At 41.1% G+C, this 17,620-nt stretch overlaps 1 protein-coding gene across 1 annotated transcript; it reads left to right on the top strand.

Moving 5' to 3' along the window:
• The first annotated feature begins 1,146 nt into the window (after nt 1–1,146).
• On the top strand, nt 1,147–5,300 carry ATP5MC3 (ATP synthase membrane subunit c locus 3). Its single transcript, XM_082630003.1, has 5 exons — nt 1,147–1,253; nt 1,441–1,552; nt 2,752–2,829; nt 3,935–4,128; nt 5,044–5,300. Exons 2-5 carry the CDS (start codon nt 1,514–1,516, stop codon nt 5,156–5,158), a joined length of 426 nt encoding a protein of 141 aa, XP_082486129.1. The 5' UTR covers nt 1,147–1,253; nt 1,441–1,513; the 3' UTR covers nt 5,159–5,300.
• Nucleotides 5,301–17,620: the final 12,320 nt, after the last annotated feature.

Below are 17,620 nucleotides of genomic sequence, written 5' to 3'. Positions count from 1 at the left end.
TGCTGCAACGAAGATCCCGCGTGCTGCAACTAAGACCCGACACAGCCAAAAATAAAAATTAAATTAATTTTTAAAAAGAGATTGAAACTAAAATGATTAGCTCACGTGTGATTTTGAAGCATTTGCCTGTGAAGTTAGATCAGTGCCAAAGTCTTATTCATTCTTCAAATTTCAGTTCTGAGGGCTTCTCCCCAGGATTACTGCTAGATGATACTGCACCTTTGTGCCAACTAGAAAAAGAAGTGATCCTCTGGGTCCATGTTGTACCAGGGCTCTAGGGCAAGTGGGTGGGATTTCAGTCCCCAGCCATCCCATCAGCTGGGCATACTAGATATTTATTCTTTGATGTTGACTTGTATCACCTCTGATAGCCACTTGTTAGAACTGTTAAGTCAGATTTACAGAATTCAAGGACTTAACAGAAGTCCAGAAAGAGCCATTTTTCTGAGACATTTCTGTATTCATCTGAAGTCCACAGTTACCAAAAACAAGTGTTAAAGTTGGGTCAGTTTTGAAAATACTCAGACTTTCTTCAGTCCCTGGCCCTACATGAAAAAACATTTACAATCCCTTAATTCTCCCAACCATGGGGCTGGGAGAAAAACCGACCTGCCTCACGTTACCAAGAGGCAATTTTGTGCTCAAGTCATGAAGCTCTTAGATCTATTCATTTGCTTATTCCTTTGTCCCAGTAGGTCAGGCCCACTTTCACCCAAAAGATTATTCCAGACTCTGGAACCTTTTCCATATTCCTTTAAAGAAATGTATTTTCACTTTGCTGGGAACCCTAATTGCTTCTGCCAAGCAGAGAATGAACCGTTTCCCCACACAGAGTCCCATTTCACAGAGGAGAATGACCAGGAAGGGAGCTCCTCTATGAAAGAGACCTAGCAACTGATAAAAGGCCAAATCTCATCAACTGAAAGACAAAGTCCCACTATCCTCCGACCAGCCTAGATCAAAGGCGAAACAACTTGTTCGGTTCTCTCTGCCTGGGCTGGTCTTTATTTCTTCTTTTTGTCTCTCCGCCACCCTCTGCTCCTCAGTCCGTCTCTGGGCGGCCGTCGCTGCCTTTCCCGACTGGTTACCAATAAAGTTGTTACACAGTGACCTTGAGCGTCTTCCCAGCTGTACCCGATTCCCCGCCTTCTGCATCCGGGTGCCCCGGCGCGGATAAGAGCCGGACCGCGCCTGCGCGCTCAGCCCCATTTCTTCGACCTCTGCTGACTCGGCCGCCGCCACCTCCCGGGAAGGTAAGCGGAGGGCGCGGGAGCCGGACCTGGCCGAAGTGGAACCGCGCCCAGGAGGGACCCATTCATTCTACTGTCGCCTCGCTTGGCGCGGGACCCGAGCTGACCGTGTGCATGGGAGCCCGCGGGACCTGGGTGGAAGGACGGGCCCTCGGAGGGCACTTGACCTTAAGCCTCTTTGCCTCCGCAGAGAGGAAGCGGGAGAGGAGCCCTAGTCGCTTGTCACCCAAGTCCTCCAGCCGCGTCGCCCCGAAGAGTGCAAGATGTTCGCCTGCGCCAAGCTCGCCTGCACCCCAGCTCTGGTGCGTAGCCCAGGCTGGGCCGGGGGCTCGAGGCCCCCACCACTTGGCCCGGGCGTCCACGTTGTTGAACGGGTCACCTCGGGGCAGGACACACCGCCCTCTCGGGACAGCTCTCCCTAGCCCCTTAACCTCTGTGACCTTTTCTCCCTTTCCTCCTCTTCCTGGGGCTTCTCACTCCGCTCCTCCCCTGCACTCGGGGGGTGGAGAGCCGCCGAGGCCTAGCTGTCTGGCCCAGCTCGGTGTAGGTCAAACCCTCCTTGCCCCTCGTTCCGGAGCGGCCCCCCACCCCACCTCCTCGGACACCCTGTTGGATCGCGGCCACGCGAGGGTTGGGGTGCAGTGGAGGGTGGAGGGGGCCTCCGAGGCCTAGCGTCGCGGCTGCACTCTCACTTGCTGATCTGTAGGTCAGTCTCGCTGCTGCAGAGGGAGGGACTTTGCCTCACCCTGTGTGGGCGGAGGCGGCTGGTGCAGGACCCGAAAATCTCTCCTCCTGCTTCTGGGATGTTATTTCCAAAACCATTTTGGACACTTTTGGTGAAGTGAAGATCTCGGGGGTTTGTCTTAGAGAATCAAGTCTTGGTTCTGAAGGGATTTTCTGTGACCTTAATTTAGTGCACACTCAAGGGCGGAGAAGGTGGACTGGAACGTGTCCTTATGGTCAGAGTATTTCAACGATTGTTCTTCCACTGATGTGGAATTGCTTAAGCTGCTTTTTAATTCTATGATTAATGGACATATAGGAATATCCTGGAAGTAGCGGGAGCTCATGTTAACTAATGGGCTATTTAAAATGACACGCTGTTCATAGTGCTGTTGTACCTACTTGTTGATCCACTTAAACTTAACCAAAGAATGTGGGGTCTTTATTGCTGGTTTTCTGATCTGAATTGTGGCGCTACAATAATTGAAATTTTAAAAGCAATACTTAATTCTTTTTAACTAATTGTTCTTAGAAGTTTTGTTCAGAATATCACAAATACATTATGAAGCAAGCTTTAAAATTGCATTAACAACTTTATTAAAATTGCTTCGTGCCTTGAAAAATGACCAAACAGACAAGATAAGAATCAATAGAGAAAAGTCATAAGTTTTCTTACTCATTTTTGCAGCTTGCCTTTCTAGAATTCATGCTGCAAGAAGGGTCATTGAAGCTTTATCTGTATTTTTACTTAATACATGGAATCTTTTTTCATTAACAGATCCGAGCTGGATCCAGAGTTGCATACAGACCAATTTCTGCATCAGTGTTATCTCGACCAGAGGCTAGGACTGGAGAGGTAAATGTAGTAATAATAGAAATTAAGTAACACTACCAAGTAAGCCTTATGGTTTCGATTAAAGTAAAGGGGAAAAACCTCATTAATGAGTGGTCTGAGGGAGTCCTTTCCACCCTTTCATCCAAAAAATTGGCAGAGAATGAGCCAATGAAAGAAACTCTTGTATCCAAAACTTATCCACCTGAATTGGCTAAGAAATATAGTCAGTCTATATACTTAAGTATATGTTTTTTTTGTTTTTTGGGGTTTTTTTTTGCGGTACGCGGGCCTCTCACTGCTGTGGCCTCTCCCGTTGCGGAGCACAGGCTCCGGACGCGTAGGCTCAGTGGCCATGGCTCACGGGCCCAGCCGCTCCACGGCCTGTGGGATCTTCCCGGACCAGGGCACGAACCTGTGTCCCCCGCATCGGCAGGCGGACTCTCAATCACTGCGCCACCAGGGAAGCCCCAAGTATATGGTTTTGAGTTGCCTGTATTTAAGATTATGACAGCAACAGTTACTGAACAGCCTACTCTATTAAAAAGCATATGCAGGGCTTCCCTGGTGGCACAGTGGTTAAGAATCCGCCTGCCAATGCAGGGGACACAGGTTCGAGCCGTGGTCCGGGAAGATCCCACATGCCGTGGAGCAACTAAGCCCGTGCACCACAACTGCTGAGCCTGCGCGCCATAACTACTGAGCCCAGGTGCCACAACTACTGAAGCCCGCGCACCTAGAGCCCGTGCTCTGCAGCAAGAGAAGCCACTGCAATGAGAAGCCCGCTCACTGCAACGAAGAGTAGCGCCTGCTTGCCGCAACTAGAGAAAGCCCGTGCGCAGCAGTGAAGACCCAATGCAGCCAAAAATAAATAAATTAATTTAAAATAAAAAGCATATGCACGTACACCGTTTCTTAATTTTCAAAAACCTTATGCGGTGTAGATATTGCTGTTCCTATTCTGCAAGATGGGAATTATTCTAAGCCCCAGACTTTTCTGGTGTGCCACACCATCTATTCAAACTCAGCTACAAAAATAGAGAAGTGGTTATCATTTTGACAGTACGGTAATTAAAAGAGCTAACTGTGATTGCTGATTTGACCTCTGCCTTTATTTCCTGTTCTCTAGGGCTCTACGGTATTTAATGGGGCCCAGAATGGTGTGTCTCAGTTAATCCAGAGGGAGTTCCAGACCAGTGCAGTCAGCAGAGACATTGATACTGCAGCCAAATTTATAGGTGCAGGTGCTGCAACAGTAGGAGTAGCTGGTTCCGGTGCTGGTATTGGCACAGTCTTTGGCAGCCTCATCATTGGTTACGCCAGGTAATTCCTGTTGCCGAATAAACTAGTTTAAGAACATGCTTGAAATAATTGGAAACTTAGAAAACTAGTGAAATCATCATAGCTACTTTGTATTAAGTGCCTGTCTGTGTCTTGCATTATATTTTGAGGTCTTTGCATGCAGTTATCTGACTGCTCCCAACACGCCTTGGAGAAACACTGGTTTACCTGTGAAGGACTAGGGACACAGAGGTTATACGGCTTGCCCAAAGTCAAAGCCAGTGTCAGAAAATAATTTTTTTTTTTTTTTTTTTTTGCGGTATGTGGGCCTCTCACTGTTGTGGCCTCTCCCGTTGTGGAGCACAGGCTCCGGACGTGCAGGCTCAGCGGCCATGGCTCACGGGCCCAGCCGCTCTGCGGCATGTGGGATCTTCCCGGACCGGGGCACGAACCCGTGTCCCCTGCATTGGCAGGCAGACTCTCAACCACTGCACCACCAGGGAAGCCCAGAAAATAATTTTTAACTCACTTTGACTTCAGAGTCTGCACTCTTTAATTTTTAAGTTGTAGTGGGAATATAATTAAGAGAGCTCATGCTTTAAAAATATCAGCTTCCATTTTATTATTTAAGACATTATTTTTAAACTAGCAAATCTTAAGAAGTATAGAACATACTTTCACGGGGATAAGAAGAATGTCAGAATCCCTCAAAATGGATGAAGACTAACCATTTATATTGATATAGAGAGACAGTACCTCCCTTTCCCCATATGATTAGGAATGAGGAGAAAGGAATGTCAAAGGCAGAACCAAAAGAGATCTAGGCAAAACACTGTTCCGGTACTTTCCAATTTACAAAGATTCTCACGCTAGTAATCTGGTTCTTTAGCATTTACCAACCATGTTAAAATTCAAATAATATTTCAAAGTAACAATGATATGTGTTGTCTCTTTTAGAAACCCTTCGCTGAAACAGCAGCTGTTCTCATATGCTATCCTGGGATTTGCCTTGTCTGAAGCTATGGGTCTCTTTTGTTTGATGGTTGCTTTCTTGATTTTGTTTGCCATGTAACAAATTACTGCTTGAAAAATGTTGGCACTCATCTTAATTACGGATGTAATTCTGTGTATCTTACTGTGACTCCAAAAACTGTAGCATTGGTGTCATGAAAATGTACGTTATTTCCAAAGTTATTAAAGATGAAAACTTTTAATTTTTGCTGTGATTTGTACTTACCTAATTTAAATTTAGATCATCACAAAGAAGAGCATGTATTCCGGCAGAGGCTGTACAAGTCAAAGGAAACTACTGCAGTTGCCCTGGTGATGGAAAAGATCCTAATGTAATTTTTATGGGAATTCTTTTATATAGTATTCTGAACATTGTAAATTATAGGGCTTTTGTTTATTCATGTAAAGGGGAAATGTTTGAGTGCTTTGAGCTTCTATGAAATATTAATTAAATCAAGATTAATTGCTCAAGATGGTTTTGTGTTTTTAAGGGCTAACGTGAATTACAATACTTGGAAGCAGAATCACCTTCCAGGACTAACCTGGCTGGTCTTAACACAGCTGGATCTAAAAATAAATCATGTTGGGTTTTTAGGAATTGAAGCCTTATTAAATGGATGTTGGGATCAGGGAGGTGATTTTTACTTTTCAGTAGGTCTCACGTTAAGCAGTTGTGTGTCTGTAGTGAATCTTATCTGTCTTCTAAGAAGAAACTCGATCTAACTAGCAGCTAGTTTCTTGCTTAAACAAGGCTCTCATTAAAAACCAAATATCAAAAAGTAAACAATTTAAATTTAAAGCCCAAAGTTGCTAAAGCATTGCTTATCTTTGATACCAACAAATGTTTATAATTGGAGTCTTGGGAATGACAATTGGTTCAATAGTATTCTGTTTCTAATACTACGTATTGCTTAATGGTCAAATTTTGCCTATTAAAATGAAGAAAGGGGTGCTACTATAGAAAGACTGAGTTTTCCCCCTAGCAAATATATTGTACCATTACATTATTTGTCATCACAGTTTCAGGGTTTCTATAAAAGGTTAGGATGACAGTTGGAAAACGTCATTTTATTCCTTTAATCCCTTCTACCTAATTTGATTTCAGTTAAAAGCCATCAGCTACAAGGGTTTGTCAAAGTGCAGTGGGAAGACCCATCTCCATCAGAATCACCCAGGATGTCTAAAGTACAAATCCCTAGGCTCCAGACCTACTGAATTAGAGTCTTTGGCCTTGAAACTCAGCGATCTGCATTTTTAAAAAGGTTTCTCAGGTAATTTTTGTGCACATTATTTGAGGATCACTAACTTATCTGTATCCTTCCCACTCTCTATAAAGTGTCAAAAACACTAAAGAGCTAGAGAGAGCTACTACCACTTTCTGCTTGGTTAATCACCTAGTCTATGTTACATAATTTCCTGGAACCTTCACTATCTTCTTAAATAGTACTACTCAGTATTTGAATTTAGCAATGTAAAGAAATATTACATGTATTATATGACCCAGCAGTTCCACAGCTTGGTATATACCCAAAAGAATTACAGGCATTCAAACAAAAACTATATACAGATGTTCATAGCAGCACTATTCACAATAGCCAAAAGGTAGAGACAACCAAATTGATGTTTGGATAAACTGATGATAAAATGTAGTATATCCAGGGCCTCCCTGGTGGCGCAGTGGTTGAGAGTCCGCCTGCCGATGCAGGGGATACGGGTTCGTGCCCCGGTCTGGGAGGATCCCATATGCCGCGGAGCGGCTGGGCCCGTGAGCCATGGCCGCTGGGCCTGCGCATCCGGAGCCTGTGCTCCGCAACGGGGGAGGCCACAACAGTGAGAGGCCCGCATACCGCAAAAAAAAAAAAAAAAAAAAAAAAAAAAAAAATGTAGTATATCCATATAATGGAATATTATTCAGCCATAGAAAAGAATGAGGTACTGATGAGCATTACAACATGAGTGAACCTTGAAAACATGAAAGTGAAAGTGCTTTCACTTGGCTAAGTGAAAGAAGCCAAGCACAAAAGGCTGAATGTTTACATGAAATATTCAGAATACGCAAATCTGTAGAGACGGGAATTCCTTGGTGGTCCAGTGGTTAGGACTCTGCGCTCTCACCACCGAGGACCCAGGTTCAATCCCTGGTTGGGAAACTAAAATCCCACAAGCTACGCAGTGCCACCAAAAAAAAAAAAAATCCATAGAGACAGTAGATTAGTGGTTATTAAAGGCTAGTGGGAGTAGAGATTGGGAAGTAACTGCTTAATAGGTGTGGGAGGTCCTTTTGGGGTAACCGGTGTTCTGGTGATGGTTGTACAACATTGTGAATGTACTGAACGCCACTGAATTGGTTAAAAGAAAATACATATCTTACTACAATTTACGAAGAAGGACTGTACAATTAACACAAAGTCCATAGTGTAAAATCATATGAAATTTTTTAAGTCCTAGGGAAATAGTTAGATTAACCAGTCCTCTGTTACAAGTTCATTTTAGGCCAAACAAACAAAAAACCTCTTACTGCTGGTTTGGTGTTTAAAGAGGCCTGAAACATTGATTCTGGAACAGGTTTCTTATAAGACATGCCCTTAGCTGAGGAAATCCCCTGAGAATGAAAAGGAAATTGTGCTGTGGCTGCCTGGCTTCCAAGTTACTGAGGAAAAAAAAATTCTTTAGAAAATCAGTATAACTTAGAAGTATAACCACAGGCGATTTTACCTTACTTGGAGTAACAAATTTCTTGACATTGAAAGTATATCACTAGAATACATCTATTTGACAGCAGAAGTGTTTATTGTATGCCATTTTTGCAGCAAGTACTACCAGCCTTATAAGCAAATATCAATGGTGTGTGCTTTTCAATAACTTCTTGGTTTCTGAACAGAGGCCAATAAAGACGTTTTTGCATTGAAGACCAAATGAGTTTTCCATGTTGATAAGTTTGGCCTGTTTAAAAACTCCAAGAGACAAGAGCACCCAAGAGTGGTAGAGTGCTAATTCATCTGTATTTATTTAGTATACCTAAAGGTATTTCAGATTTCCAGGCATACTTCATATTTTGTAACATGTTGTTACCTTTCTTCATTGCAGGAATGTGGTATTTTTAATGCCTTTGGGATTAACCCAAAATACAGATTTGAGTATGAAGTGTATGTTTGAACTAAAGAAAAACTTGTCATCTAGACATGTATGGAAAACACTAGACATGTATGGAAATAACTAAAACTCAAAGTAGAATGGTGAGTTCCAGAAGAGTGGCAGGAAGTACTAAGATGCTCAGGGGAGTAGAAAAGAGTTTTCTAACGGTGGAATCACATGAAGAAGAGTTATTTTTCTACAAATTAATATAAACCTAGAACTGGTGGAATGAAGAAAGGCCAGATTAAGAGGGTATCTTAGCTAGTGAAAGCATGTGTTAAGGTTCGTGAGAAACAAAGAGCTGCCTGGGTATGGAAGGGAAATAGTGTAAGATAAGGCTGCAAAGGTAAACGGGGGCCAAATTATGTAATTTGTCAGATGTAAAAGTGTGGGTTTATTCATTTGACCACAGCCAGCCATTGAAGGTCTAGAGCCCAGAACGTTTCATACCAGAACAGTGTCGGATAGACGGGAGCCAGTAATGGTCAGTGGTTGCTGTAGTAGCTTTGCTGAGAGGCAACGAGGGTCCGGTCTAGGATGGTGGCAATGAATATTTTTTTAAAAAGTCTACAAAAGTCGTACCAGTAGGCTTTGATGGGAACCAGTTGGAGGAGGAGAGGGTATGTGCATCAAATAAGTGCCATTCCCTATCCTAGGGACTTCATATACTATGTCATTTAACTTTCATGACAACCATGCAAAATTGGGATTGGTTTCCAAGATGCAGAGTAAAAAGGCTCAGAGGAGTTAAACAGTTCCCCAAATTACATAGCCATTAAGTGGCAAAGTCAGGATCCAAATTCAGGTCATCTTTGATTCCAAAGCCCATGCTTTGATTTTTAGTATGATTATCTTAGGGATGACAAGGAAAAAGTTGATTTGGGGGAAGTTGGTATGTTGTTTTGTTATAGAATTCTAATACAAGATTGAAGCATACTCCTGAAGAGAGACTTGTGGGCTTGAAAAGGGGAAAGGTATGGTATATGATATGGAGTACATGTGAATAAAAGAAGTGCAGAGCAGGAGTAAGGACAGTGACCACTCGTGCCCAAGGGAAGTCATGGACTCAGAAAAGACCTGAGAAGACCTTATGTTTACACATCAGGTTGATCCTTGGCACAGAGACAACCTACAACAATTAATAAAAAGCGCAAATCTTGGGGAAGGAGGAGAATCTGATTTCCAGACATCCCACATTATTACATTCAAATGTCCAGTTTTCAACAAAAAAATCACAAAATATTCAAAGAAACAGGAAAATGTGGTTCATTAAAAGGAAAAAAAGATCAACAGAATCTGCCCCTGAAAAAGACCTGATGGCAGATCTACTAGGCAAAGACTTTTAAACAACTGTCTTAAAGATGATCAAAGAGGGCTTCCCTGGTGGCGCAGTGGTTGGGAGTCAGCCTGCCGATGCGGGGGACGCGGGTTCGTGCCCCGGTCCGGGAGGATCCCATGTGCCGTGGAGTGGCTGGGCCCGTGAGCCATGGCCGCTGGGCCTGCGTGTCCGGAGCCTGTGCTCCGCAATGGGAGAGGCCACAACAGTGAGAGGCCCGTGTAATGCAAAAAAAAAAAGATGATCGAAGAACTAAAGGAAGATGTGGAGAAAGTCAAAAAAAGAAAAATATGAACTTTCTGATTTCAAAACTTACAAAAGCTACAGTAATCAAAACTGTGTGGTGCTGGCATAAAGATAGACATAATAGACCAATGGAATGGAATAGAGAGCCCAGAAATAAACCCTTGCATATATGGCCAAATATTTTTTTTACTCTTTTTTTTTTTGGTATAGGATAGTTGATTTACAATATTGTGTTAGTTTCAGGTGTATGGCAAAGTGATTCAATTGTTTTTTTCAGATTATATTCCATTATAGGTTATTACAAGGTACTGAATATAATTCCATGTGCTATACAGTAAATCCTTGTTGCTTATCTGTTTTATGTTCAGTAATTTGTATCTGTTAATCCCATACTCCTAATTTGTCCCTTCTTCCCTCCCTCTCCCCTTTGGTAACCATAAGTTTGTTTTCTATGTGAGTCTGTTTCTGTTTTGTATGTAGATTCATTTGTATTGTTTTTTAGATCCCACACATAAGTGATATCATATAGTATTTGTCTTTCTTTGTCTGACTTCACTACGTATAATATTCTCTAGGTCCATCAATGTTGCTACAAAAGGCAATATTTCATGCTTTTTTATGGCTGAGTAATATTTTTTTGTAAAATAATTTTTGACAAAAATGCTAAGACCATTCAATGGAGAAAGGACAGTCTTTTCAGCAAATGATACTGGGAAAACTGGCTATCCACATGGAAAAGAAAAAAGCTGGACCCTTATTTAACACTGTATACAAAAATTAACTCAAAGTGGATTAAAGACTTAAATGTAAGACCTAAAATTATAAAACTCTTGGAAGAAAACAGGGCACAGTTTGCAGGACATTGGATTTGGCAATGATTTCTTGAATATGACACCAAAGGCACAGGCAACAAAAGAAAAAAATAGATAAATTGGACATCATGAAAATTTTAAAAAATTTGTGCAATAAGAGAACCATCAGCAGAGTAAAAAGGCAATCCACAGAATGGGAGAAAATATTTGTAAATCATATATCTGATAAGGGATTAATATCCAGGCATATAGAGTACTCCTAAAACTCAACAACAAAAAACAACCCAATTTAAAAATGACCAAAGGACTTGAATAGACATTTCTCCAGAAAAAGATAGTCAAATGGCTAACAAGCACATGAAAAGATGCTCAACATCGCTAATCATTAGGGAAATGCAAATCAAAACTACAATGAGATACCACCAAGCACCCACTAGAATAGCTACTATCAAAGAAAAATGGAAAATAACAAATGTTGGCATTGATATGGAGAAAATGGAACCCTTGTGCACAGTAAGTAGGAATGTAAAATGGTATGGCTGCTGTAGAAAACAGTATGGTGTTCCTCAAAAAATTAGAAATAGAATTACCATATGACCCAGCAATTGCACTTCTGGGTATATACTCAAAAGAATCTAAAGCAAGGTCTTGAGATATTTGTACACCCATAGTCATAGCAACATTGTTCACAATAGCTAAAATGGCAACCCAAGTGTCATCAATGGATGAATGGATAAACAACATGTGGTATATACATATAGTAGAATATTTTTCAGCCTTAAAAAGAAGGAAATTCTGACATGCTGTACTGTGGATGAACCCTGAGGACATTACGCTAAGTGAAATAAGCCTGTCACAAAAAGACAAACACTGTATGTTTTCACTTATATGAGGTACTTAGAGTAGTCAAAATCATGGAGACAAAAGGTAGAATTGTGGTTGCTAGGGGCTGAGATGAGGGAAATGAGGGGGATGGGCAGCTATAGTTTAATGGGTATAGAGTTTTAGTTTACTAGATGAGAAGAGTTATGGAGATGGATGGTGGTGATGGTTGCACAGCATTATGAATATATTTATTATAATATGACTGAAATGTACACTTAAAGTGGTTAAGATGGTAAATTTTGTGTGTATTTTATCAAATTTTTTTTTAAAAGGGGGGGATCAAGGACTCAGAGGTTGCAATAAGGTTGAAGATCCATTTCAGTAAGCCCCAAAAGCTAGACAAGAAATTTTTTAAATTTCAGAGTTCAGATCTTAGAAGTAAGGTAGGTCCAAGGAATGACCAAATTTTGTGGTCAGGTTGTTAAGCGGCTAAAGTTGGGTACAAATTAATGTCCTTGAAGTTAAGTTTAAGGAAAGATTGTAGAGTAATGGGAAATAACATTTAATAACCAAATAAACTATCTCATGCTTCTACTGCAAGTTTTAAATTCTGTTTGATAGGCTTCCCTGGTGGTGCAGTGGTTGAGAGTCCACCTGCCAATGCAAGGGACACGGGTTCGTGCCCCGGTCCGGGAAGATCCCACATGCCGCGGAGTGGCTAGGCCCGTGAGCCATGGCCGCTGAGCCTGCACGTCCGGAGCCTGTGCTCTGCAACGGGAGAGGCCGCAACAGTGAGGCCCGCGTACTGCAAAATTCTGTTTGATAATTTTAGCCAATATGGTTTGTTTTGCATGTTAAGTAAGGAAAAGTTTGTATTGTTGCAGTACTATCCTCTGCAAAGCCTTTTAAAATATGATTTCTACACATGAAATTATAAATGAGTTGTTGAATTCTCTACATGCTGAGCATATATAAATTGCATAATTTCATGCTGTTGCTCTACTGCTAATACTATGGACTTAAGACTAACACATAGTCCATCAATTACTTGCCCAATCCTTTACATTATTAGGGGCAAAACTTATTTTTTTTCAGATTTAATACCATTCTCCTCTGCCTCAACAAACATAGCAACATTATGCCTTAGTTTGCTTTGCTGGTTGACAAGTAGTAGTGAAAATTTGTCATAGTATAGGATTTATAAAAAACAATAGCATCTTTTAAATAGTTTTTTAAAAAGTATTGGTAGATAGCATGCATTTATTTATACTTCTCTCTTTCCTCCACCTATCCCTATCCTACACTTCCTTCACACAACACACACACACACACACATGCAAGCTTACTTGTGCATTCTCCTATAGGTTTTCTGGTGATGTGTATATCATAATTTACTAGAGCATTGCTACTCAAAGTGATGTCCATGGATCAGCACCATTGGCATCACCTGGGAGCTTGTTAGAACTATAGGTTCTGTAGCCTTGCATCAGATCTTTTGAATCAGAATCTGAATTTTAACAAGGAACCCAGATGATCTGTGTATACATAAAACTCAAAGTTTACAGTGCTTCTCGAAGAAGCACTACCAGAATACTATGATTCCCAGCATGTCATGACTCAGACTCCTTATCTTTCAAAAAGCTGTCAACTGGTTCATTGGAAGACTTGTTTCCTCCTCTCTGTTGCAATGCCCTGCTAATCCAGTGATTCTTAAAGTGTGGTCTGAGAATTCTGAGGGCCCCAAGAGCCTTTCAGGGAGTTCATGAGGTCCTCCCTTTTCCATTTACATAGCTCTGTGAGGCTAGATTTTCATCATACACTTCAACCAAAACAACATATTGCAGCAGATCAAATGCAGAAACAGATACAATAATGCAACTATCTTCTACTAAGCCATGACATAATTTGCAAAAATGAAAACAATGTCGTTCTTCTATTTTTGTTTTAGAAAATATAATTATTTTTCCCCAAAGTGTTATTTATGTTAAGATGTTGTTATCAGGTGTAGGGTCCCAAAGTCAAAAAGTTTGAGAACCACTGGTCTAATCTGTCAGTGAGAAAACAGGCTGCAATACACATCTCACTTACAAATCTATAGAAATGTCAATTTTGTAAATTGAGAGTAACCTGTCTCCCTAGGTCATATCCTTTCAGGTATCAGTCTGTTTATAATCTCTAAAAATTGGCCCAGGTTCCTGGCAAGAATCTGTACTTCTTTCTCCCAAATGATGTAAGTACTCTATCTCCTCTTATATGTTTTGTAATTTAGAGCTTCTTTCTCAAAGGAGCTTAAATTTTGAAGAGAGGAATTGACCTAAGATCAACAGGGACTTGTAAATCCAAGGGCTCCTGATCGTTCCGCCTATTAACATGAGTTAGCATCCTACAACTGATCTTGGCAGAAACTCCTAAGAGGACTCATGGTTGTTGTCAGTGGCTGCTTTTTTAAAAAGTCATTTAGTCAGCACTTCCCAGCCCTGGAAATTCCAGGATCTGCTCCTCTTCTATAAGAGTCCCAGGATTTGCTTCCTCAAAGCATAGGCTGCATAGGTTGGCTGAGTCTCTCAGATGCTGGACAGCTCAGTATTATTCCCTTAAGACTTGTCTCTAAAGGGCAGTTCAAAGCATTTACCTACTTCTCTAGAGATATCTAAAATGTCTGTAGCCCTCAAGTCCTCTAAAGTTGTATCAAAGGAGTACGCTTATAATACTGCATGTTATCACACTCCTCTATTTTCTCCATAGCACTTATCACTATTTAAATTATCTTAGTATTTATATATGTATTGTGTCACGCCCTCCTCCCACCATGAGGGTCTCCTTAGAGGACTTTGTCTTTATTGTTGTAGTTACAGGACCAGGAACAGTGCCTGGCATGTTCATGCTCGATAAATACTGACACTATGAATAATAAACTATAGAGACAGAGCATTTGGTTGACAGTTAACCTGTGAGGCTGTGTCCAAGGTAAGAAGGTAACTGGAAAGAGCTAGGTATTAGTCTAAGGGCCCGGGAGGGTCCATATGACTAGACATTCCTTCGTTTCTGGCAAATAAGGAATTCATGGCTTTGGTATTATTTGGGCCTTAGGTTGACAGATAAACTAGTTGTGGGGAGTCATGAAGGGTAGACACAAATGACAGATAAAAGTCTATTCTGGGAGTGGTTCTATCTACTTTTACTGATAAGTTTATAGTAAATGATGACAGACTAGAATGATGACAAGCCCTCTTTATAAGGAGTGGGATGAGAGAGATAAGAGAAGACATTGAGATGAGGCACAAAAACAAGGCCCTTAAATTCCATTCTCTCTCTTTGGGCTGGTGTCATTGTAGCTGGCATAAGCTTACTGGTGTAATTTGAAGATAAATACAGACCTCTAATTTTTCTCCACAATGCCACACACATTTAATTATAAATTCTTTTGAGAAACCAAAGATTGGGGGTAGGAGGTGGACAGTGGTCTTCCTTGCACTTGACATGTTCAGAATGGAAATTTCCATATTGAGGACAGGTACTGAGAAGTAACTTATTACAGGTCATTTCATCAATATGCAAGAAAACCCTGGCTGTCATAGGGAGGGAGAGAAGATCTGCCATGAAATAGAAGCTACCAAAAAGTCAACTAAAATGTCTGGGGCCATGCTGTCCTCATCTCAGATACCAGGTGGGTGGATAATCATGTCCTGCTTCCTCCACACCTTTCACACCACACAGACACACATACACACACCCTTCCTGTCCCACTGGCAAAATCCTAGCTAAACCACTGTACTGAGCTGCATCTTGAGGATACCTGTGAAAATGTAGTCCAAGGCAGACATAAGGGAGGCCCTGGACTATGCTATGTTTTGTTTAGCTACAGACAAACAGAAACTATGTTTTATAAATTAAATCTTCCCTTTTCACTCTCTCTCTCTCTCTCTCTCTATATATATATATATATATTTAGCAGAGTTTTAGTAGCATCCTTATGAGCAATAACAGATTGATTAACAACCAGATAATACTTGTAAACAAGGTGGAAATACCCCATTCTGTGGCATTGGGAAGGTTTTGAGAGCATTTAGAGACCACCATTGTTTCTTGTGGTATTTAGTAATGGACATTTAGTATTTATTTTTGGCTGCGTTGGGTCTTCATTGCTGCACGTGGGCTTTCTCTCTAGTTGCGGCGAACCAGGGCTTCTCTTCAACGTGGTGCGCGGCCTTCTTATTGTGGTGGCTTCTCTTTGTTGCAAAGCATGGGCTTCAGTAGCTGTGGCACGCAGGCTCAGTAGCTGTGGTGTACGGGCTTAGTTGCTCTGCAGCATGTGGGATCTTCCCGGACCAGGACTCAAACCCGTGTCCCCTGCATTGGCAGGCGGATTCCCAACCACTGCACCACGAGGGAAGTCCTGAGTTATCTTAAAATAGCCTCGCCTTGTATCTAAGGAATACCAGTTTTATTCAGAAATCATGATGAGTTCTAAAAGATGGTTCACCAGATCCTCGCTAATTTTCTTTGGAGTAAGTTGGGTAGATACATGTGTGGAACAATAAGACAGGCAAGAAGCAGTCCAGAATTTGCTTGCATTTGTAAAAAGAAGATTGTAGACAACTTTAGGACTGTTGGGGATATGGAGGAATGAGGAAGTGAGAAAAAAATTGAAAAGCAAAGCATTTTATGAGGATATGCGTAAACAGTGAGCTTATAATTATGTTCACAGGATCAGAACTGAAAATATTGACTACATTCATTTTGTCTACACTGAATGTTTTCTCTATTAGTAGAAGAAAAGCTATAGTGAAGGAACTGTTGTGGAACTAGAAGTATGTAGATAAAGTGAGTCACTTTGCTATGCCAGGCTGCCTACATGTATATATAACAGATTTTCATCCATTTCACCTATTTTTCCCTCTGAGCTCATTTATATTTTTTCATTCTTGGTATACTTTCTCTTTAGAAAATTAGCAAAACTATATTCTCACAACCGATCAGAGTACTATTTGTATTACTAAATGATTGTTCTCTTGTCTAAAAGGACTCCCAAAAGACTTTTTTTTTAAATAACATGTTCTAGCTCATTATGTAGATGATTATCTGCTTGGCCATGGACTAGAGAAGTAGGGATGAGGAAGAGAAATTTAAAACCAAACCTACTGCCAATTGAAAATCAAACTGGAGAAGAGAATTTCAATTTTTTGATATAAGTGAATGGAAAATAATTGTTTTAAAAAGTCTATCTAGGGCTTCCCTGGTGGTGCAGTGGTTGAGAGTCTGCCTGCCGATGCAGGGGACACGGGTTCGTGCCCCGGTCCGGGAAGATCCCACATGCCGCGGAGCGGCTGGGCCCGTGAGCCATGGCCGCTGAGCCTGCGCGTCTGGAGCCTGTGCTCCGCAACGGGGGAGGCCACAACAGTGAGAGGCCCGCGTACCGCAAAAAAAAAAAAAAAGTCTGTCTACTTTGAAATGCCATAACATTTATAACTCATTTGCTCACATTAGACATTTTGGGGGACGGAGAGAAGTGTCATTTTAGTGAATATATTCTAGACCTAACAATTTGTGATCTATCAGTCACACATTTTGTCCATCACCATGTTCATCACCAGTAATCTGAACTGCTGAGGTTTTAATGATCAGTGCTACACTACTCTAACACTACTACAGTGTTACTAATGTTAACTTGAGACATAAACAGTGTCAATTTGGCTTCTTTCAGGTCTCTTGAGTAATGAAATTAGTTTTAAAAGAGGGGTGAGTTGGCTCACATACGTGTATAGAGGCCAGAAACCTGCTAAAAGGTCCAGTGCCATTACAGTGTCTGTCACTTTTATGGCAGATACCATTATTGAACTGCAGGTTCATTAACTCTCAAATACTATGCCCCACAATCTTCCAACAATTTCAGTTTCATTTGAGTTTGGAGATAATGTTTGAGTGCATTTAATGTTCATATGTAAACTTAATACATAATTTTGCTATAGACTAGAAATCATCACTTAATAAGTGGAAAACAAGGCACTGAAAAAAACGTGATTTAAAAAAAAATAATTAATGCAAATTTTCGCAGGGTCCCCATCATACTTTTCAAGGGTGCTAGGGTGTATTTATTGAACAATCAATATCCCTACCTTTAACATTCGAAACATTTAAGTTGTAAAGAGAATCATAGAGCAACATTAAT

This window comes from Mesoplodon mirus (assembly GCF_964341445.2).
Source record: "Mesoplodon mirus genome assembly, chromosome: 8".
NCBI classification, from domain to species: Eukaryota; Metazoa; Chordata; class Mammalia; order Artiodactyla; family Ziphiidae; genus Mesoplodon; species Mesoplodon mirus.
This window is presented reverse-complemented; position numbering and strand designations above follow the sequence as displayed.